Source organism: Rhinoraja longicauda, chromosome 19 (genome assembly GCF_053455715.1).
Source record: "Rhinoraja longicauda isolate Sanriku21f chromosome 19, sRhiLon1.1, whole genome shotgun sequence".
NCBI classification, from domain to species: Eukaryota; Metazoa; Chordata; class Chondrichthyes; order Rajiformes; family Arhynchobatidae; genus Rhinoraja; species Rhinoraja longicauda.
In genome coordinates this window covers 12,699,194-12,723,404 of record NC_135971.1, presented here as the reverse complement: position 1 = coordinate 12,723,404, position 24,211 = coordinate 12,699,194, and the positions used below count along the sequence as shown (strand labels likewise).

At 44.7% G+C, this 24,211-nt stretch overlaps 1 protein-coding gene across 1 annotated transcript; it reads left to right on the top strand.

Moving 5' to 3' along the window:
- Positions 1-7,887: 7,887 nt before the first annotated feature.
- On the top strand, positions 7,888-23,132 carry LOC144602685 (uncharacterized). The gene is made up of 7 exons (XM_078415817.1): positions 7,888-7,948; positions 10,952-11,278; positions 13,420-13,554; positions 16,005-16,023; positions 16,120-16,154; positions 16,921-16,964; positions 22,619-23,132. The coding sequence occupies exons 1-7, from the start codon at positions 7,888-7,890 to the stop codon at positions 22,703-22,705; spliced, it is 708 nt and encodes a 235-aa protein (XP_078271943.1). The 3' UTR covers positions 22,706-23,132.
- Positions 23,133-24,211: the final 1,079 nt, after the last annotated feature.

Genomic DNA, 24,211 nt, shown 5'->3' with positions numbered 1-24,211 from the left:
CATCTCTGTTCTAAATGGCCTACCCCTTATTCTTAAAATGTGGCCCCTGGTTCTGGACTCCCCCAACATTGGGAACATGTTTCCTGCCTCTAACCTGTCCAACCCCTTAATGATCTTATACGTTTCGATAAGATCCCCTCTCATCCTTCTAAATTCCAGTGTATACAAGCCTCGTCTCTCCAGTCTTTCAACATATGACAGTCCCCAGTCCCGCCATTCCGGGAATTAACCTAGTAAACCTACGCTGCACGCCCTCAATGGCAAGAATATCCTTCCTCAAATTTGGAGACCAAAACTGCACACAGTACTCCAGGTGCGGTCTCACTAGGGCCCTGTACAACTGCAGAAGGACCTCTTTGCTCCTATACTCAACACCTCTTGTTATGAAGGCCAACATTCCATTGGCTTTCTTCACTGCCTGCTGTACCTGCATGCTGCCTTTCAGCGACTGATGCACTAGGACACCCAGATCACGTTGTACGTCCCCTTTTCCTGACTTGACACCATTCAGATAATAATCTGCCTTCCTATTATTACCACCAAAGTGGATAACTTCGCACTTAACCACATTAAACTGCATCTGCCAAGCATCCGCCCACTCACACAACCTGTCCAAGTCACCCTGCAACCTCATAGCATCTTCCTCACCGTTCACACTACCATCCAGCTTTGTATCATCTGCAATTTTGCTAATGGTACTTTTAATCCCTTCATCCAAGTCATTAATGTGTATTGTAAATAGCTGCGGTCCCAGCACCGAGCCTTGCGGTACCCCACTAGTTACTGCCTGCCATTCTGAAAGGGACCCATTTATTCCCACTCTTTGCTTTCTGTCTGTCAACCAACTTTCTATCCATGTCAGTGCCCTACCACCAATACCATGTGCTCTAATTTTGCCCACCAATCTCCTATGTGGGACCTTGTCGAAGGCTTTCTGAAAGTCGAGGTACACCACATCCACCGGCTCTCCCCTGTCAATTTTCCTAGTTACATCCTCAAAAAATTCCAGTAGATTAGTCAAGCACGATTTCCCCTTCGTAAATCCATGCTGACTCGGAATGATCCTGTTACTGCTATCCAAATGCTCCGCAATTTCGTCTTTTATAATTGACTCCAGCATCTTCCCCACCACTGATGTCAGACTAACTGGTCTATAATTTCCCGTTTTCTCTCTCCCTCCTTTCTTGAAAAGTGGGATAACATTAGCTACCCTCCAATCCACAGGAACTGACCCGGAATCTATAGAATATTGGAAAATAATCACTAATGCGTCCACAATTTCTAGAGCCACCTCCTTAAGCACCCTGGGATGCAAACCATCAGGCCCTGGGGATTTAGCAGCCTTGAGTCCCATCAGTCTACCCAAAACTTTTTCCTGCCTAATTTGGATTTCCTCCAGCTCCTCTATCACCCTAGGATCTCTGGCCACCTGAACACCTGGGAGATTGTTTGTATCCTCCTTAGTGAAGACAAAGTACCGGTTCCAAAGTACCGGTTCAACTCGTCTGCCATTTCCTTGTTCCCCATAATAAATTCCCCTGCTTCGGTCTTCAAAGGACCCACATTTGCCTTGACTATTTTTTTCCTCTTCACATACCTAAAAAAGCTTTTGCTATCCTCCTTTATATTATTGGCTAGTTTACCCTCGTACCTCATCTTTTCTCCCCGTATTGCCTTTTTAGTTATCTTCTGTTGCTCTTTAAAAGAGTCCCAATCCTCTGGCTTCCAACTCTTCTTTGCTATGTTATACTTCTTCCCTTTTATTTTTATGCTGTCCTTGACTTCCCTTGTCAGCCACGGGTGCCTCTTACTCCCCTTAGAATCTTTCCTCCTTTTTGGGATAAATTGATCCTGCAACTTCTGCATTATTCCCAGGAATACCTGCCTTTGCTGTTCCACAGTCTTCCCTGCTGGGGCCTCCTTCCAGTCAATTTTGGCCAGCTCCTGCCTCATGCCTCTGTAATCCCCTTTGCTATACTGTAATACTGACACCTCCGATTTTCCCTTCTCCCTCTCAATTTGTAGAGTAAAACTTATCATATTGTGGCCACTGCCTCCTAATGGCTCATTTACCTCGAGGCCCCTTATCAGGTCAAGTTCATTACATGACACTAAATCCAGAATTGCCTTCTCGCTAGTAGGCTCCAGTACAAGCTGTTCTAAGAATCCATCTCGGAGGCACTCCACAAACTCTCTTTCCTGGGGTCCATTACCAACCTGATTTTCCCAGTCTACCTGCATGTTGAAATCTCCCATAACCACCGTAGCATTACATTTGTGACATGCCAATTTTAGCTCCTGATTCAACTTGCACCCTATGTCGAGGCTACTGTTTGGGGGCCTGTAAATGACTTCCATTAGGGTCTTTTTACCCTTACAATTCCTCATCTTTATCCATACTGATTCTACATCTCCTGATTCTATGTCACTCCTTGCAAGGGAGTGAATATCATTCCTTACCAACAGAGCTACCCCGCCCCCTCTCCCCACCTGCCTGTTTTTTCTGTACGTTGTGTACCCCTGAATATTCAGCTCCCAGCCCCGGTCCTCTTGTAGCCATGTCTCAGTGATTCCCACAATGCTTCCACAGGAGTAAAGACCTGAGCGACTTTGACAAGGGCCAAGTTGTTCTGGCCAGACGACTGGGTCAAAGCATCTGTGAAACGGCAAGGCTTGTGGGGTGCTCCCGGTCAGCAGTGGTGAGTACCGACCGACAGCGGTCCGAGGAGGGACAAACCACAAACCGGCGACAGACAGGGTGTTGGGCGCCCAAGGCTCATCGATGCGGAAGGGCAACGAAGGCTATCCCGTCTGGTCCGAACCGACAGAAGGTCGACTGTGGCACAAGTCACAGAAAATGTTAATGGTGGTGACGGGAGGAATGTGTCACAATACACAGTGCATCGCACCCTGCTGCGTATGGGGCTGCACACGGAGGACCAACAGCATGTTAGGCGGGTGGGCATAATGTTTTGGCTCATCAGGTCATAATGTTTTGGCTGATCGGCGTATATATACCGTGTAAAGAGTTGAGCGGGAAATAATGGGAAGTTAAAATGTCGCAGAAGTGATATAACTGTTTCATTTTACCTCTCCTATTGCTCACATGATGGTCAAAACTAACTGTCCGTGTACAAGATGTTTATCCATTCAACTGTTGATGCAGCAACCAGTAGACTACAAATATCTGGTTTCCAGTTCACTGCAGTCGGTCAAATATGTTTGCACTTTGCGGGCGGGGTTTGCACGTTCTTCCTGTGACCGCGTTGGTTTTCTCCGGGTGCTCCGGTTCTACCTCACCTCCCAAAGACGCGCAGGTTTGTAGCCAAGTCAAGTCAAGTCAATTTTATTTCTGCAGCACATTTAAACACAACCCACGTTGACCAAAGTGCTGTACATCAGTGCAGGTACTAAGAACGAACATACAATGGCACACAAACATAACAGCACATACGTAAACAGTTCACAGCGCCCCCTCAGAGGGCCTCAAACGCTAGGAAATAGAAGTAGGTTTCGAGCCTGGACTTGAAGGAGTCGATGGACGGGACAGTTCTGATGGGGAGAGGGATGCTGTTCCACAGTCTAGGAGCTGCAACCGCAAAAGCGCGGTCACCCCTGAGCTTAAGCCTAGACCGCGGGATAGTCAGTAGCCCCAAGTCGGCCGACCTGAGGGACCTGGAGATAGAGTGGTGGGTTAGAAGATTTTTGATGTGGGGGGGGGGGGGGGGGCATGCCCGTTTAGGGCTTTGTATGTGAATAGGAGGAGCTCGTAATCGATCCTGTACCGTACTGGGAGCCAGTGGAGAGAGGCCAGAATCGGGGTGATGTGGTCCCTTTTACGGGCACCCGTCAGGAGTCTCGCGGCGGCGTTTTGGACCGATTGCAGGCGGGACAGGGATGATTGGCTGATCCCAGTGTATAGGGAGCTGCAGTAGTCCAGGCGGGAGGAGATAAATGCGTGGGTGATTTTTTCTATATCGTCAAATTGTAGGTTAATTGGTTTCTGCAAGTTATCTCTCGTGTGTAGGATAGAACTAGGTCGGCGTGGATTCAGTGGGGAGGGGGTGCGTCTGTTTCTACGCTCAATTAAAATTTCAACTAGAAATAAACTAGGGCGGAACAGAATTGCTGCCTTGCGTCGCCAGAGACCCGGGTTCGATCCTGACCACGGGTATTATCTGTATGGAGTTTGCTCAGTCTCCCTGTGACCGCGTGGGTTTTCTCCGGGAGCTCCGACCCCCCCCCCCAACTCCAAAGATATACAGGTTTGTAGGTCGAAGGTAGACACAAAGTGCTGGAGTAACTCAGCGGGTCAGGCAGCATCTCGGGAGAGAAGGAATGGGTGGCGTTTCCGGGTCCAAAACCTTCTTCTGAAGAAGGGTCTCGACCCGAAATGTCACCCATTCCTTCTCTCCAGACATGCTGCCTCACCCGCTGAGTTACTCCAGCATTTTGAGCCAATCGTCGATTTAAACCAGCATCTGCCGTTTTTTCCCCAATAGGTTTGTAGGTTAACCGGCTTCTGCAAATGTCTCCAGTGTGTTGGATACAACTAGTGATGGTCGGCGTGGACTCAGTGGGCAGAAAGGCCTGTTTCCATACTGCATCCTTAAACTAAACTAAATAGTGCACATGCTGTCTCTGTTTATATTTAACGACGCAGTGTAGAAAGTGCGGCTACTATTACATAGAAGCATAGAAAATAGGTACAGGAGGAGGCCATTCAGCCCTTCGAGCCAACACCGCCATTCATTGTGCTCATGGCTGATCATCCACAATCAGTAACCCGTGCCTGCCTTCTCCCCATATCCCTAGATTCCACTGGCACCTGGAGCTCTATCTAACTCTCTCTTAAATCGAGGGTAAACTAGCCAATAATATAAAGGAGGATAGTAAAAGCTTTTTTAGGTATGTAAAGTGGAAAAAAATAGTCAAGACAAATGTGGGTCCCTTGAAAACAGAAGCTGGGGAATTTATTGTGGGGAACAAGGAAATGGCAGACGAGTTGAACCGGTACTTTGGATCTGTCTTCACTAAGGAAGATACAAGCAATCTCCAGAAGTTCTAGTGGCCAGAGATCATAGGGTGACGGAGGAACTGAAGAAAATCCACATTAGGCAGGAAATGGTGTTGGGTAGACTGATGGGACTGAAGGCTGATAAATCCCCCAGGGCCTGATGGTCTGCATCCCAGAGTACTTAAGGCGGTGGCGCTAGAAATTGTGGACGCATTGGTGATCATTTTCCAATGTTCTATAGATTCAGGATTAGTTCCTGTGGATTGGAGGGTAGCTAATGTTGTCCCACTTTTTAAGAAAGGAGGGAGAGAGAAAACGGGAAATTATAGACCAGTTCGTCTGACATTAGTGGTGAGAAAGATGCTGGAGTCAATTATAAAAGACGAAATTACGGAGCATTTGGATAGTAGTAACAGGATCATTCCGAGTCAGCATGGATTTACGAAGGGGAAATCATGCTTGACTAATGTTCTGGAATTCCTTGAGGATGTAACTAGGAAAATTGACAGGGGAGAGTCGGTGGATGTGGTGTACCTTGACTTTCAGAAAGCCTTTGACAAGGTTCCACATAGGAGATTAGTGGGCAAAATTAGAGCACGTGGTATTGGAGGTAGGGTACTGACATGGATAGAAAATTGGTTGTCAGACAGAAAGCAAAGAGTGGGGATAGATGGGTCCCTTTCAGAATGGCAGGCAGTAACTAGTGGGGTACCGCAAGGCTCGGTGCTGGGACTGCAGCTATTTACAATATACATTAATGACTTGGGTGAACGGATTAAAGGACCATTAGCAAATTTGCAGATGATACAAATCTGGTTGGTAGTGTGAGGACGATGCTATGAGGTTGCAGGGTGACTTGGACAGGTTGTATGAGTGGGCGGATGCATGGCAGATGCAGTTTAATGTGGATAAGTGTGAGGTTATCCACTTTGGTGATAAGAATAGGAAGGCAGAGTATTATCTGAATGGTGTCAAGTTAGGAAAAGGGGACGTACAATGAGATCTGGGTGTCCTAGTGCATCAATCACTGAAAGGAAGCATGCAGGTACAGCAGGCAGTGAAGAAAGTCAATGGAATGTTGGCCTTCATAACAAGAGGAATTGAATATAGGAGCAAAGAGGTCCTTCTGCAGTTGTACAGGGCCCTAGTGAGACCGCACCTGGAGTACTGTGTGCAGTTTTGGTCTCCAAATTTGAGGAAGGATATTTTTGCTATTGAGGGCGTGCAGCTTAGGTTTACTAGGTTAATTCCGGAATGGCGGGACTGTCACATGTTGACAGACTGGAGCGACTAGGCTTGTTTCCACTGGAATTTAGAAGGATGAGAGGAGATCTTATCGAAACGTATAAGATTATTAAGGGGTTGGACACGTTAGAGGCAGGAAACATGTTCCCAATGTTGGGGGAGTCCAGAACAAGGGGCCACAGTTTAAGAATAAGGGGTAGGCCATTTAGAACTGAGATGAGGAAAAACCTTTTCAGTCAGAGAGTTGTGAATCTGTGGAATTCTCTGCCTCAGAAGGCAGTGGAGGCCAATTCTCTGAATGCAATCAAGAGAGAGCTAGATAGAGTTCTTAAGGATAGCGGAGTCAGGGGGTATGGGGAGAAGGCAGGTACGGGGCACTGGTTGAGAATGATCAGCCATGATCACATTGAATGGCGGTGCTGGCTCGAAGGGCCGAATGGCCTCCTCCTGCACCTATTGTCTATTGTCCATTGTCTATTGTCTAAATCCATCCAGTGATTTGGCCTCCACTGCCCTCTGTGGCAGAGAATTCCACAAATTCCCAACAAATTGTCTGGGTGAAAATGTTCCTTCTCACCTCGGTTTTAAATGCCCTCCCCTTTATTCTAAGACTGTGCACCCCGGTTCTGGACTCCTCCAACATTGGGAACATTTTTCCTGCATCTAGCTTGTCTCGTCCTTTCATACTTTTATATGTTTCTATAAGATCCCCTCTCATTCTTCTAAACTCCAGTGAATACAAGCAAAATATTCTGCACCTTTTTCAACATTGGAGTTATGAAGCTTCTAAAATCTACGTTGTGCTATCGTATTTCGATGTGTGATAACAGCCGTATCCGTACTTTTATCGGCGTTAATTGATGCTCTCAGGTGACCAAGGTAGTTTAGTTTAGAGATACAGCGCGGAAACTGATCCTTCGGCCCACCGAGTCCGCGCCGACCAACGATCGCACTATCCTACGCACTAGGGACAATTTACAAATTGTTGCTGAAGTCAATTAACCTACTTCAAACTAACCCTCCGTGTAGAAGCTGTTTAACCATCCACCTGTTTATGCAGCCGACGCACCAATCGCCCAGAAGACTACAAATATCTGGTTTCCAGTTCACTGCAGTCGGTCAAATATGTTTGCACTTTGCGCGCGGAGTTTCCACGTTCTCCCTGTGACCGCGTTTGGTTTTCACCGGGGGCTCCTGGTTCTCCCTCACGTCCCAAAGGCGTGCTAAACCTACACGCCTTCAGATAGTGGGGGGAGCTGTCGGAGAAAACCCACGCGGGTCACGGGGGAGAAGGTACAAACTCCGTGCAGACAGCACCCGGAGTCAGGATCGAACCCGGGTCTCTGGCGCTGTGAGACTGCAACTCTACCGCTGCGCCACCGTCTCTCCAGCTTGTTTCATTTCTTTAACAAAAGGCCGTTAAGTTCGTTGGCAGCTCGCATCCTGTCAGATGTGAGCCCGTCAGGTTCAAGACCACTATTCGCACACGCTGAATGATTAACAGCCAAACCGCTGTTCTTGCTGTCTCACTTTGTGTCCGAGTTCAACGCTGAACGGCGATCTTATCTCACGATACGTGTGAGAATAACGACATTTGCTTTCCTGTTTATACACAGCCAGCTACCATGGCGGCCGATGGTTGGGCAATAGCCGTGATGTTCCTCTTGATTTCTCAAGCTCTGCCGGGTAGGTCGTGACTTAGATTGTTTAAATATCACCGCAGTATTTATTGTTCATACCAATGCTTGCACGCGTTTTTAAATATTAACATGTTAACCATATTATCACATCAACAGGTTAACATATAAAAATATTAACACATTAACACATTAACATATTGAAATAGTAACACATTAACACGTTAACATATTAAAATATTAACACATTAATATAGTAACATATTGAAATAGTATCACATCAACATATTAACACATTAAAATATTAACGCATTAACATATTAACATATTGAAATAGTAAAACATTAACACGTTAACTTTAAAATATTAACACATCAACACATTGAAATAGTAACACATGAGCACGTTAACATATTAAAATATCAACACATTAACATAGTAACATATTGAAATAGTATCACATCAACATATTAACATTTTAAATATTAACGCATTAACATATTAACATAATAACATATTGAAATAGTAACACATTAACACGTTAACATATTAAAACATTAACACATTAATATAGTAACATATTGAAATAGTACCACATCAACATAATTAACATATTAAAATATTAACGCATTAACATATTAACATATTGAAATTGTAACATATTAACACGTTAACATATTAAAACATTAACACATTAACACATTAACATATTGAAATAGTAACACATGAACACGTTAACATATTAAAACATTAACACATTAATATAGTAACATATTGAAATAGTACCACATTAACATATTAACATATTGAAATAGTACCACATGAGCATGTTAACATATTAAAATATTAACACATTGATATAGTAACATATTGAAATAGTACCACATCAACATATTAACATATTAAAATATTAACGTATTAACATATTAACATATTGAAATAGTAACACATTAACACGTTAACATATTAAAATATTAACACATTAACATATTAACATATTGAAATAGTAACACATCGACATATTATCATATTAAAGTATTAACGCATTAACATATTAAAATATTAACGCATTAACATATTAACATATTAAAATATTAACACGTTAACATGTTAATATATTAACACATTAACAGATAGACACTTAGATACATGGAAACATAGAAAACAGGTGCAGGAGGAGGCCATTCGGCCCTAATTTTGTTAAGATTACAAAAGGGAACAGGTGCTTTCAAACCGTTTCGCTTACTCTGGGTGAAAGACGCTGGGTACAAGAATGACCAAAGAGATACCTTGGCGATTCCTTTCATGGTCTTATACATGTCGATAAGATCATCCCTCATCCTGCCTCCTGCCCTCCAAGGAAACATAGAAACATAGAAATTAGGTGCAGGAGAAGACCATTCGGCCCTTCGAGACAGCACCGCCATTCAATGTGATCTTGGCTGATCATCCACAATCAGTAACCCGTGCCTGCCTTCTCCCCGTACCCCTTGATTCCGAAAGCCCCCAGAGCTCTATCTAACTCTCTTTGGAGTTCTTCCAGTAATGGCCTCCTCCTGCTCCTATTTCCTCTGTATCTATGTACCTAACAGAGGCGCACAAGAAGCAGAACCAAGAGTTGACCATTCAACACCCTCCCCCCAACCCCATCCATTCCGTGATACTGGATCACAAACAGAAAGACAGAAGTGCTGGAGTATCTCCGCGGCTCAGACTGCCTCTGCTTAAAATCAAAGCGCCTCTCAAGAACGTGTTGAAAATACCCCACACGAAGTTGTCCTTCATTAACCCTCGGCTCATGCTTGGGGCGAGCAGCGGTCGAGTTGCTGCCTTACAGCGCCAGAGACCCGGGTTCGATCCTGACTCTGGGTGCTGTCTGCATGGAGTTTGTTCGTTTTCCCCGTGCCCTGCGTGGGTTTTCTCCGAGATCTTCCGTTTCCCCCATAGGCGTACGGGTGTGCAGGTTAATTTGCTTTGTATAAATGTAAATTGTCCCTAGTATGTGTGTGGGATAGTGTTAATAGACAATAGGTGCAGGAGGAGGCCATTCGGCCCTTCGAGCCAGCACCGCCATTCAACGTGATCATGGCTGATCATTCTCAATCAGCACCCCGTTCCTGCCTTCTCTCCAGATCCCCTGACTCCACTATCCTTAAGAGCTCTATCCAGCTCTCTCTTGAATGCATCCAGAGAATTGGCCTCCACTGCCTTCTGAGGCAGAGAATTCCACAGATTCACAACTCTGGGTGAAAAAGTTTTTCCTCATCTCAGTTCTAAATGGCCTACCCCTTATTATTAAACTGTGTGGCCCCTGGTTCTGGACTCCCCCAACATTGGGAACACGTTTCCTGCCTCTAACGTGTCCAACCCCTTAATAATCTTAATAATTTTATACGTTTCGATAAGATAAGGTCTCCTTATCGCTGGTCGGCGCGGACTCGGTGGGCTAAAGGGTCTGTTTCCGCGCTGCATCTATTAGTTCAATTTTTGATTAGTTTAGTTTAGATTTGGTTAGTTTGGTTTAGTTTAGTTTAGTTTAGTTTAGATTTGGTTAGTTTAGTTTAGTTTAATTTAATTTAGATTGGGTTAGTTTATTTCGTTTAGTTTAATGTAGTTCTGTTTAGATTTGGTCAGTTTACTTTAGTTTAGTCCAGTTTAGTTTATTACCACGTGTACCGAGCTGGAGAGAGCTGGATAGAGCTCTTAAGGATAGCGGAGTCAGGGGGTATGGGGAGAAGGCAGGAACGGGGTACTGATTGAGAATGATCAGCCATGATCACATTGAATGGCGGTGCTGGCTCGAAGGGCCGAATGGCCTCCTCCTGCACCTATTGTCTATTGTCTATTGTCTATTGTCTACCGAGGAAGAGTGAAAAGCTTTCGTTGCGTGCTAGTCAGTCAGCGGAAAGACAACATGCCATGAAACTAATCTTCCTGTGTGTGTGTGTGTGTGTGTGTGTGTGTGTGTGTGTGTGTGTGTATGTGTGTGTGTGTGTGTGTGTGTGTGTGTGCGTGTGTGTGTGTGTGTGTGTGTTATTTTATGTCTCACCAGGTATCGAGTCTAATAAAATCGCAGTGTCTCAAATGCCTGCGTCAATTCATGTATTCGAAGGCGACAACGTGAATTTGAATTGCTTTTTTAAACCGGGAGGTATAACAAGTTATACGTGGCACAAGGACAGCTGCCTGGTGGATTTGAAGGCTGAGCGCTACAAAAAAAGAGTAGTCCTACCCGATGATGAGAGATTTAAGACCAAAGGCGATGCATCGATCCAGATTAAGAACATCTCGTTGGTAGACTCGGGAGTGTATCGCTGTGATATCGATTCCATGGGGAAAGGAAACACGGCCGGACCAGGCACACTGGTCCTTGTCCATGGTAAAGAAATCTAAAATTATAACTGATATTAGGAAAGAACTGCAGGTGCTGGTTTAAATCGAGGATAGACACAACAATGCTGGAGTAACTCGGCGGGACAGGCAGACACCTCTGCAGAGAAGGAATTTGGGTGACGTTTCGGGTCGAGACCCTTCTTCAGATTGCTGTCAGGGGAGTGGGTGGTACAGAGATGGAGACAGTCAGACTGTTGGGAGAACTGGGAAGGGGGAGGGGATGGAGAGAGAGAGAGGGAAAGCAAGGGTTATTTAGAGTTGGAGAAGTCAATGTTCATACCGCTGGGGTGTAAGTTGGCCAAGCGAAATATGAGGTGCTATTCCATCAATTTCCTCTAATATTATAAGACAGCCTTCTTCCACCTCAAAAAACATAGCCCGTCTCCGTCCATCCCTCTCCTCCACAGCTGCAGAAACCCTCATCCACGCCTTCATCACCTCCCGTCTGGACTACTGTAACAGCCTCCTCTATGGTTCACCCTCAAAAATCATCAATAAACTCCAATATATCCAGAACTCCGCTGCCCGTCTACTCACCCACTCCCCGATCCGTGACCATATCACCCCAGTCCTTTACAAGCTCCACTGGCTCCCCATCCCCCAGAGAATCCAGTACAAAATCCTCCTCATGACCTACAAAGCCCTCCATAACCTGGCCCCATCCTACCTGACTGACTTCCTCCACAGACACACTCCCACCCGCACCCTCCGCTCTGCTGCTGCTAACCTCCTGTCCCCCCCCCCCATCCGGACCAAACTCAGATCCTGGGGGGACAGGGCTTTCTCCATCGCTGCTCCCACCCTCTGGAACTCACTACCCCAAACCGTCAGAGACTCCTCCTCACTCACCACATTTAAAACATCACTGAAGTCTCACTTGTTCAACACCGCCTTCAATCATTGACCGTCGCTCCACCTTATTCATCCTTTTCTGTTCGTTTATTTATTTATCTTTATGTTAGATCTAATATGTAAAGCGTCTTTGGGTTTCTAGAAAAGCGCTATATAAATGTAATGCATTATTATTATTATTATTATTATTATTATTATTATTATTATTATTATTATTATTATTATTATTATTATTATTATTATTATTATTATTATTATTATTATTATTATTATTATTATTATTATTATTATTATTATTATTATTATTATTATTATTATTATTATTATTATTATTATTATTATTATTATTATTATTATTATTATTATTATTAATATCGTCTGAGAATCACCTTTAACTATATTCATTATGGTCGTTTGGTTTAGAGATACAGCGCGGAAACAAGCCCTTCGGCCCACCGAGTCCGAACCGACCAGCGACCCCCGCACATTAACACTATCCTACACACACTAGAGCCAATTTTTACATTTATACCAAGCCAATTAACCTACAAACCTGCACGTCTTTCGAATGTGGGAGGAAACTGAAGATCTCGGAGAAAACCCACGCGGGTCGCGGGGAGAACGTACAAACTCCCGTACAGACAACACCCGTAGTCGGGATCGAACCCGGGTCTCCGGCGCTGTGAGCGCTTTGAGGTAGCAACCCCCCAGCTGCGCCCATTAGAGAGAGTGTATTAGAAAGAGTGCGGGACATGGTAGAATTAGAACGATTTCAGATGAAACCCGGCAGGTATTGACCGCTTGAATTAGGAGGAGAGGATAAATAGCTTATATTTAATGCAGCTCCGGAGACTGTGGTAAACCGACTGTGGAATGTACAATTATGGGGGACACAACTTTAGTTTAGTTTCGTTTGGAGATACAGCGCGGAAACAGGCCATTCGGCCCATCGACCCCGCGCCGACCAGCGATCGCCGCACATTAACACTATCCCACACACACTAGGGGCAATTTGCCATGTTGTAGAAGCCAATTAATCCACAAACCTGCACGTCTTTGGAGTGTGGGTAGAAACCGGAGCACCCGGAGAAAACCCGCGCGGGTCACGGGGAGAACGTACAAACCCTGTACACAGGCAGGTCCCGTGGTCGGGATGGAACCCGGGTCTCAGGCGCCAAGAGGCAGCAACTCTACCGCTGAGCCGCCGTCTTTTAATTTTGCGTTGGGCTTGCGATATGGATACATCAATCCTTATCTTTTGTTTTCGTTCCACAGAGAATTGTGCAAAGGCTAACAATCCAACAAGCCCCCTGCCTGACTGGATGTGGATTGCAGTCACGGGTGGCGTCGCCTTCTTGATTATTCTGCTGTTACTTGCAGCGATCGGAGTCCTCGCTCGACGAAATAAAGGTAGAAACATGGATACATAGAAAAATAGGTGCAGGTGTAGGCCATTCGGCCCTTGGAGGCAGCACCGCCATTCAATATGACCATGACTGATCATCCACAATCAGCACCCCGCTTTTCCTCCATATGCTTTTCCCCCATATCCCTTGATTCCGTTAGCTAAGAGCTGAATCTAGCTCTCTTGAAAACATCCAGTGAATTGGAGGCAGTGAATTGGCCTCCGCTGCCTTCTGTGGCAGAGAATTCCACAGATTCACAACTCTCTGGGCGAAAAAGTTTTTCCTCATCTCAGTCCTAAATGGCCTACCCCTTATTCTTAAACTGTGTGACACTTGGTTCTGGACTCCCCCAAACATCGGGAACAATTTTTCCGGCATCTAGCCTGTCCAATCCCAGAAGGACGTTAAACAAGGTAGAACATGTATGCATGCAAGCGTTCAGAAGTCCAGGCGGTAGAAGAGAAGAATTAGGCCATTCGGCCCATTAAGTTTATTCCGCCATTCATTCATGGCTGATCTATCTTTCCCTCCTAACCCCATTGTCCCGCCTTCTCCCCATAACCCCTGACACCCGTACTAATCAAGAATCTATCAGTATAAGAAAATAACTGCAGATGCTGGTACAAATCGATTTATTCACAAAATGCTGGAGTAACTCAGCAGGTCAGGCAGCATCTCGGGACTCTGAAGAAGGGTCTCGACCCGAAACGTCACCCATTCCTTCTCTCCCGAGATGCTGCATGACCTGCTGAGTTACTCCAGCATTTTGTGAATAAAAAGAATCTATCAGTCTTCGCCTTAAAAATATCCATTGACTTGGCCTCGACAGACTTCGGTGGTAATTAATTCCACAGATTCAACAGCCTCTTGACTACATAAATTCCTCCTCATCCCCTTTCTAAAGGTATGTTCCTTTAATTCTTAGGCTTTATCCTGTGGTCCTAGACTTTCCCACTGGTGGAAACATCCTCTTCACGTCAACTCTAACCAGGCCTATTAAAACATTGTTTTAATATTACATAGAGACATAGAAACATAGCAAATATGTGCAGGAGGAGGCCATTTGACCCTTCGAGCCAGCATCACCATTCATTGTGATCACGGTTGATCATCCACAATCAGTAACCCGTGACTGCCTTCTCCCCATATCCCTTGATTCCACTAGCCCTCGAGCTCCATCTAAATCTCTTTTAAATCTATCCAGTGATTTGGCCTCCACTGCCCTCTGTGGCAGAGAATTCCACAAATTCACAACTCTCTGGGTGAAAACATTTTTTCTCACCTCAGTTTGAAATGGCCTTCCCTTGATTTTTATCTGTTGTTTATTTAGAAATGATAGCTGTAACAATATAACTATATATTGTCCTTTATAAACTCCACTGGCTCCCCATCCCCCAGAGAATCCAGTACAAAATCCTCCTCATAACCTACAAAGCCCTCCATAACCTGGCCCCATCCTACCTGACCGACCTCCTCCACAGGTACACTCCCACCTGCACCCTCCGCTCTGCCGCTGCCAATCTCCTATCCCCCCACATCCAGACTAAACTCAGATCCTGGGGGGACAGGGCTTTCTCCATCGCTGCTCCCACCCTATGGAACTCACTACCCCAAACCGTTAGAGACTCCCCCACACTCACCACATTCAAAACATCGCTGAAGTCTCACCTGTTCAGGACTGCCTTCAACCACTGAAGATCACCTCACCTTCTGTCTCCTTTCTCTGTTCATTTATTTATTTACTTATTTATCTATTTATTCATTTCCCTATGTTCTCAAAATCTCTGTAAAGCGTCTTTGAGTATATGAAAAGCGCTATATAAATAAAATGTATTATTATTATTATTATTATCATTATTATTATTATTATTATTATTATTATTATTATTATTATTATTATTATTATTATTATTATTATTATTATTATTATTATTATTATTATATATCAATATAAATATGTAACTAAAACTATGAACAATATCTAAAACAATATCTATTGAAACAATGTGAACGCCAATGAAAATTCCTTCAATTCCATAATTTTCTCTGACACCAAACATGGACGAATGGATTCCACAGATTCACCACCCTCTAACTAAGCAATTGCTCCTCATAATCTAACTAAAGGGACGTCCTTTTATTCTGAGGCTGTGCTCTCTGGTCCGAGACACTCCCACTAGTGGAAATATCCTCTCCACATCCACCCTATCCAGGCCTTTCACTATTCAGTATGTTTCAATGGGGTCCCCCCTCATCCTTCGAAACTCCAGCGAGAACATGCCCCGTGGCCTTCAAAAGCGTTGCAAATTTACCGCGAGGTTCAGAACAGTGTGAACTCGTTCAACAGCTGAGAGAGATGAACATTAAAATGATTTTCATTCACTTTAGCGACGATGATGTGAGATTGTTCTATTAATAACCTTTGATGTGTTTTTTTCCCATTCTCCCTCGCAGCTTACGCGTTACTTGTCAGGTAAGCCAATAAACAATTAATGTTTTTTACTGTTGGTGAAATATTTCACACTGCGAAGAAGAGGAATTAATATATTTGTTTTGAAATTTTCCACAGGGAATGTTCGTCTTTTGATTCTGCAAAAGAACCAAGTAGGTTTTTCACGTGTTGTGTTGGTGTAGTTAAGAGACTCCAAACAGTTTTATTGTGCGTGCGTTTGTATGTGTGTGTGTTTGTGTGTGTGTGTGTGTGTGCGTGTGTGCGTGTGCGTGCGTGTATGTGCGTGCGTGTGTGTGTGTGTGTGTATCTGTGTGTGAATGTGTGTGTGTGTAAGTGCATGTGTATGTGTTTCTGCGTATGTGCATGAGAGTGTATGAGCGTATTTATGTGTATGTTTATGAGCGTATGTGTTGAGTGCATATATGTGTGTGTTTGCGGTTGTGTGTGTGAGTGTGTGTGTCTGTGTCTGTGTGGCTCGGTGTATACACACACACCCCACGCGCACACACGTACTAATATATATATATATGTGCACACTCACACACACACGCACACACAGATATATTCACATATACACACCCATGCATACATACAGATGTATACACACACTCACACACATGTTACCCACACATATACACACATAATAAATATACACACATATATACACACACACACACACACACACACACACACACACACACACACACACACACACACACACACACACACACACACACATATATATATATATATGAAACTTGCTTGAAAATGAGCTAATTGGCTAGAATCTCAGTTATAGATTGCGCATTATGCAAAATTAATTACTTTTTTCAACATAATTCAACATAATTCAGGCATATTCAAACCGATTGTCGTGCCTATTACAATAATTCCGTTTAATTTTCCTTTTGCAACCAGTAGCAGCGCCAAGAATAAGAACGATGGACCATCCCAATCATCAGGTAAATATATATTTTTTAATGTAGGTGAGTGTTCTGTGCGACATCCAAATGTGATACATTCCCATTCATCAGTTTTAACCGGCTTGAAAGCAATGAATAACGATAGAGGCAGGAAGCGTGCAACGCTTGGTATGCAGGGCCACTATCTACTCATTCATGTAGACACCAGCGCTGCGGAGGAAGGAACTGCAGATGCTGGTTTACACCGAAGATAGACACAAAAAGCTGGAGTGACTCATGTGGGTCAGGCACTATCTCTAGAGAGAAGGCGTAGTAACCTAGGTTTACTAGGTTAATTCCCGGAATGGCGGGACTGTCATATGTTGAAAGACTGGAGCGACTAGGCTTGTATACACTGGAATTTAGAAGAATGATAGGAGATCTTATCGAAACGTATAAGATTATTAAGGGGTTGGACACGTTAGAGGCAGGTAACATGTTCCCAATGTTGGGGGAGTCCAGAACAAGGGGCCACAGTTTAAGAATAAGGGGTAGGCCACTTAGAACTGAGATGAGGCAAACCTATTTCAGTCAGAGAGTTGTGAATCTGCGGAATTCTCTGCCACAGAAGGCAGTGGAGGCCAATTCTCTGAATGCATTCAAGAGAGAGATAGATAGAGCTCTTAAGGATAGCGGAGTCAGGGGGTATGGGGAGAAGGCAGGAACGGGGTACTGATTGAGAATGATCAGCCACGATCACAATGAATGGCGGTGCTGGCTCGAAGGGCCGAATGGCCTCCTCCTGCACCTATTGTCTATTGTCTATTGAATAGGTGACGTTTCGGGTCGAGACTCTTCTTCAGACTGAGAATCAGGGGAAAGGGAAACGAGAGATGCAGACGGTACAGAGAACAAATGGTTGAAAGATTTGCAAAAATCTACGATCAAGGAATGGTAGAGCCCACAAGGGTCTATTGTCGGTTGCAGGGTGGGTGATAACGAGTGGTGCAGACAATGGCGAGAGAGGGGCAGCTAACAGCGCAGCGGTATGAATATTGATGTCTCTAACTTCAACGTAACCCTAAGAAGCTTTCTATCACCGTCCCACCCCTCCCTAGTCGCCGTACAGAAAAGGCCGTTTACAACATGTTGTTTTACTTACCACCCTTTAGTTGATAGCCATGCTAGGAAAAACAACTCTACCGCGCTTGAAACAGCGAATTAGCATATTTGCAAACGACTTGAAATAACCTTTTTAGTGCAAAGTGCTACATTCAACCCAAATACATCAGAAAAGATAGTTTAGAACATGTTCTTCCTTGCTGCCTTTTAGTTAATTAAAAAATAAATCATAATATACTTTATTCGAGAGATAAATATATACAAAACATGTTCCTTACAAAAATCCATCCGACATTCTCGGAGGCTATAGATACATTCAATACAGAGAGATATTCAATACACCAATTAGACAATAGACAATAGGTGCAGGAGTAGGCCATTCGGCCCTTCGAGCCAGTACCGCCATTCAATGTGATCACGGCTGATCATGCACAATCAGTACCCCGTTCCTGCCTTCTCCCCATACCTCCTGACTCCGCTATCATTAAGAGCTCTATATAGATTTCTCTTGAAAGCATCCAGAGAATTAGCCTCCACTGCCTACTGAGGCAGATAATTCCACTGATTTACAACTCTCTGACTGAAAAAGTTTTTCCTCGTCTCCGTTCTAAATGGCCTACCCCTTATTCTTAAAATGTGGCCCCTTGTTCTGGACCCCGCCAACATTGGGAACATGTTTTCTGCCTCTAACGTGTCCAATCCTTTAATAATCTTATATGTTTCAATAAGATCCCCTCTCATCCTTCCAAAGTCCAGTATATACAAGCCTAGTCATGTAAATGTAATTACATAACATTACTCCCCCACCCTTGCCACTCATGTGGCCCACAGGCGTGGAATCCCTTCTCTTATTTTGAGGGGCGCCTCCACCACATCCTGCTCCCCATGTCCAGCAGCGGGATGTCCCTAGACGGTGGACTTCCCCCACAGAGACCGAGCTTCAGTGCGTCCCTCAGCACGTACTCCTGCAGTCTGCAGCGGGCCAGTCGGCAACATTCCCCGACGGACAGCTCGCTCCGCTGGGAGGTCAACAAAGCTCAGGCCCGACCCAAAAAGCGTCTTTCACCGAGTTGATGACCTTCCAGCAGCACTCGATGTCAGTTTGGTTGATAGCCGTGTTATGAAAAACTGTCGTCCCCATTGAGTTCCACTGTTTGTATAACTCGTTATAGACAATAGACAATAGACAATAGGCGCAGGAGGAGGCCATTCGAGCCTTCGAGCCAGCACCGCCATTCAATGTGATCATGGCTGATCATTCTCAATCAGTACCCCGTTCCTGCCTTCTCCCCATACCCCCTGACTCCGCTATCCTTAAGAGCTCTATCCAGCTCTCTCTTGAATGCATTCAGAGAATTGGCCTCCACTGCCTTCTGAGGCAGAGAATTCCACAGATTCGCAACTCTCTGACTGAAAAAGTTTTTCCTCATCTCAGTTCTAAATGGCCGACCCCTTATCCTTAAACTGTGGTTATCACCAACAGCACAACCACCAATGGACCTTGTGGGGCCCACCTTTACAAGACCAACGTTACCTTCTGCATATCTTTCACCCATTTGTTCCTCGTACCGTCCACCACCCTTTGGGTAAAGAACTTGCCCCCGCACATCTCCTTTAAACTTTGCCCATTTCACCTCATAATCCAGGCCCCCGGCTCCTTGAAGGTTTCCCCAGCAAAAGAAAGTTGTGACCGTGTGCGGTAGTCCCACAAAATGCTGGAGTAACTCAGCGGGTCAGGCAGCATCTTGGGAGAGGAGGAATGAGTGACGTTTCAGGTCGAGACCTTTCTTTAGACCCGAAACGTCACCCATTCCTTCTCTCCAGAGATGCTGCCTGAGCCGCTGGGTTTCTCTAGCATTTTGTGTCTACCTTCGATTTTAAGCAGCATCTGCAGTCGTCCCCCCCCCCCCCCCACATTGTGACCGTCTACCATTTGCATTGACAAAAGAGGCTCATCCGTACTGCTAATAATTTCATTAGACTTAGCCACGTTTAAGAGCAGTTCAGGGGAAATATATGAAGTCTTGCGTGCCCAGCAGTTTCCATTCAGCATTTGCTTCCGGCCACGATTCTCCGAAAGGTCAGTGGTGTTGAAATCTCCAAAAGATGCGTAAGTAGGCCAAGTGCATTTTGCAATCTACCAGCTATTATGATTTCGCAACCTATTTCGTCTTTGTATTTTTAAAAAAAACCCACAATGCGCATTAGAGGTCTGATTTCTCGTAAACACCGAACAAAGCGAAGCAGCGGACATGGGTTTAAGGTGAAGGGGAAAATATTTAATAGGAATCTGAGAGGTAACTTTTTCACACAAAGGGTGGTGGGTGTATGGGACAAGCTGCCAGGGGAGGTAGTAGAGGCTGGGACTATCCCAAGAATCAGTTAGACAGGTACATGGATAGGACAGGTTTGGAGGGATATGGACCAAACGCCGGCAGGTAGGACAAGGGTAGTTGGGACATGTCGGCCGGTGTGGACAAGTTGGGCCGAAGGGCCTGTTTCCACGCAGTATCACTCTACGACTCTACAACTTTATAAAGGATGGGATGCGGGAGTGGGTTAGTTAGTGGACCATGAGCCTGTTTAATGGAGATCTAACTCGACCTGCTACAACTGGACATACAGGGATTCTGAAACTGCTCACAGAATGCTGATATCTTCAATAGGTTAGCATGTATCCACGGCGAAAGAAATAGGGCTAACTTTACAGGTTCAATAGACAATAGACAATAGACAATAGTTGCAGGAGGAGGTCACTCGGCCCATCGCGCCAGCACCACCATTCACTGTGATCATGGCTGATCATCCACAATCAGTACCCCGTTCCTGCCTTCTCCCCATACCCCCTGACTCCACTATCTTTGAGCTCTATCTAGCTCTCTCTTGAAAGCATCCAGAGAATTGGCCTTCACTGCCTTCTGAGGCAGAGAATTCCACAGATTCACAACTCTTTGAGTGAAAAAGTTCTTCCTCATCTCCGTTCTAAATGGCCTACCCCTTATTCTTAAACTGTGCGTGGCCCCTGGTTCTGGACTCCCCCAACACCGTGAACGTGTTTCCTACCTCTTGCGTGTCGAATCCCTTAATAATCTTATATGTTTCAATAAGATCCCCTCTCATCCTTCTAACTTCCAGTGCATACAAGCCCAGTCGCTCCAGTCTTTCAACATACGACAGTCCCGCCATCCCGGGAATTAACCTGGTGAACCTACGCTGAACTCCTTCAATGGCAAGGATGTCCTTCCTCAAATTTGGAGACCAAAACCGCACACAGTACTCCAGGTGTGGTCTCACTAGGGCCCTGTGCAACTGCAGAAAGACATCTTTGTTCCGATACTCAACTCCTCTAGTTACGGCTAACATGCCTTTTGCTTTCTTCGCTGTCTGCTGTACCTGCAGGCTTACGTTAAAAAAGAAAGATACAAAATACTAAGCTCAGCGGGCCTGGCAGCATTTGTGTAGGGAATTGTCAGACAAAGTTTCGGGCCGGGGAACTACTTCATACTGAAACTTCGTCTGTCGATGCCTTCCACAGATGCTACCTGGCCTGCTAGGTTCTTATCTCTTTTTTCCCTCTCCTCGGACACTCAGCCTGAAGAACGGTCTCGACCCGAAACGCCACCTATTCCTTTTTTTCCCCAGAGGTGCTGCCTGACCTGCTGTGTTACTCCAGCATTTTGTGTCCATCTTCTATGCAAACCAGCATCTGCAGTTCCTTCCTACACCTCTGGGTTCATCCAGCACTTTGCATTTCATTTACTCAAACCTCCAGCATCTGCAGTTGCTTGTGTCTCCATTAACCTTACGGGTCGAAGATCTTTCATCAGACGGATTGAGAAGGCTCTTCGGCCTGCTGAGTGTTGTCAACATTTGCACAGTTTATGTTTAGCGTGGAAACAGGCCCTTCCGCCCACCGTGTCCACGTCGACCAGCGATCCCCGCACACTAACAGTATCCTCCACACACTAGGGACAATTTGCAATCTTTCCCGTAGCCAACTTGTTGTTTGGAATCAAGTTGCGGGACGTTACTCAATTTCTGGTCTCCAACTGGAGGGGTGGGTTCGGATCCCACTTCTGACACCATGTTGTTGGAATCAAACCCATACACAGGAGTAACAACTCGCAGTTTTATTGTAACACAAGCGGAGAAAACATTACATGCTATCGTCTCCGTAGTCAGCATCTAGTCTGCTGTAAGACATCGTAAGGCAGTTTACATAGTCTAGGTAGGGATGAAGACACAGACTGGATCACATGTGGAATGTGCAGCATGCATAATAAGTGCGTAATATGGTTATCTACACAACTTAATCTACATACCTGTACGTCTCTGCGGTGTGGGTGGGTAGGGGAAACCGGAGCACCCGGGGAAAACCCACGCGGTCACGGGGAGAACGTACAAACTCCGCACAGGTCGTTAGGATCGAACCTGGGTCTCTGGAACTCGACTCTGCCGCCCTCTCTTTTGTTTCTCTCTCTTTTTATTCAAAACCTTGCGAATTGCGCTGAATGAAACCGCGCTGATAAAAACAAAAAGGATTATTTTATCTCAAAACCAACTAACAAAAGGTTAATGTTCTTGTTTGCAAGCGTGAAGATGCCTACTTGCATTCGCATTGCCGAGAGGGAGCGCCGAGGAAAAAGCGCCCCCCACAGGCGGCAAGGAATTTGCGGTAGGTTGTCACCATGCCCGGTACCGGAGGACCATCATTACTTCCGAAGTTCACCACTTGGCACAGTCAAACAAGCCAGGGGATAAAGAGGCTACCATTTACAAAATTGGATTTCTTTTAGTGGCAAAACAAGTCTTAGATCAAGGGTTCCCAACACGGGGTAAATTTACCCCCTCGGGGTAATCATTATTGTTATTTGAACTTAATAATGTTAAAAACTGTATTTTAGAATCTCCCCTCTGTCGGTTGCTTTGTTAGGGTGTAAACTCAAATTACTGAACAAAACAGGGTGGGGGTAAATTTACTTTGGAAAAGTTGCAAAGGGATAAACAATAGACAATAGACAATAGACAATAGCAGGAGGAGGCCATTCAGCCCTTCGAGCCAGCACCGCCATTCAACGTGATCATGGCTGATCATTCTCAATCAGTACCCCGTTCCTGCCTTCTCCCCATACCCCCTGACTCCGCTATCCGTAAGAGCTCTATCTAGCTCTCTCTTGAAAGCATCCAGAGAATTGGGACGAAAAAGGTTGGGAACCCCTGTCTTAGATCTTTGATGAAGAATATGCGTTAAGTGAAGGTAGACACAGAATGCTGGAGTAACATCTCTGGAGGAAATGAATGGGTGACGCTTCGGGTCGAGACCTTCTTCGCTCAGTCCAGAAACGTCTCCCGTTCCTTCTCTCCAGAGATGCCGCCTGCCCCGCTGAGTTACTCCAGCTTTTTTTTGCGTCTGTCTTCGGTTTAAACCAGCATCTGCACATGTGTGAAATGAAAATTGCAGATTTTAATTATCGATTTGGTAATTACTCTTCGGGTCAGGACGTCTGTTGTCGAGGATGAAATGAAAATCTGTAATAAAGTCACAATGTGCTGGAAATCACAAATAGCTCAGTTGGCCCGGCAGCAATAGCAGACCAAGCGGTCAGAGTATTGGGTGTGGGGTGAGGACTCTAAACTGAGGGTCGTTGATTGCCTTCCGCAGATGCTGCCCAACCTGACGAGGTTTTCCATCGTTTTCTTTTCTTTTTTTTTTTGTGATTTTTTTTTTGAAAAGCATATGTACAGATAGAAATAAAAGACAAATTTGTTATATAGCTTCAATTTTAAAAATTTTAAAGAGAGAAAATAAAAAATAAAGAAAAAAGAAAAAAAAACTATAAACTATTGGGAAGAGAGAACAATAATTTAAAAACAAAAAGGGTACAACTATAAAAATTAAAGGGGGTAGATCCGGGAGACAGTTGTACATCCAACCCTAAACTCAAGTTTCAACTTTTAATTAATTTTTTAAATTTTAGTCCTGTGTCAAACCCATTTACTTTTCTAAAAATTCAATAAATGGAGACCATATTTAAAAAAATAAATCAGGTTTGTCAATTAAGGCAAATCTTATTTTTTCGAAATGCAGGGTCTCTGTCATTTCCGTAGCCCACATTTTAATTGTGGGGGTTATTGTTTTTTTCCAAAATTTAAGTATTAATTTTTTCGCAGTTATTAAACTGTAA

Excerpts from the sequence above, each read along its gene's own strand:
- LOC144602685 (XM_078415817.1), top strand. The coding sequence starts at position 7,888 with ATGGCGGCCGATGGTTGGGCAATAGCCGTGATGTTCCTCTTGATTTCT. Across the intron at positions 7,949-10,951 it reads GATTTCTCAAGCTCTGCCGG|GTATCGAGTCTAATAAAATC; the intron begins GTAGGTCGTGAC and ends ATGTCTCACCAG. Across the intron at positions 11,279-13,419 it reads CACACTGGTCCTTGTCCATG|AGAATTGTGCAAAGGCTAAC; the intron begins GTAAAGAAATCT and ends TTCGTTCCACAG.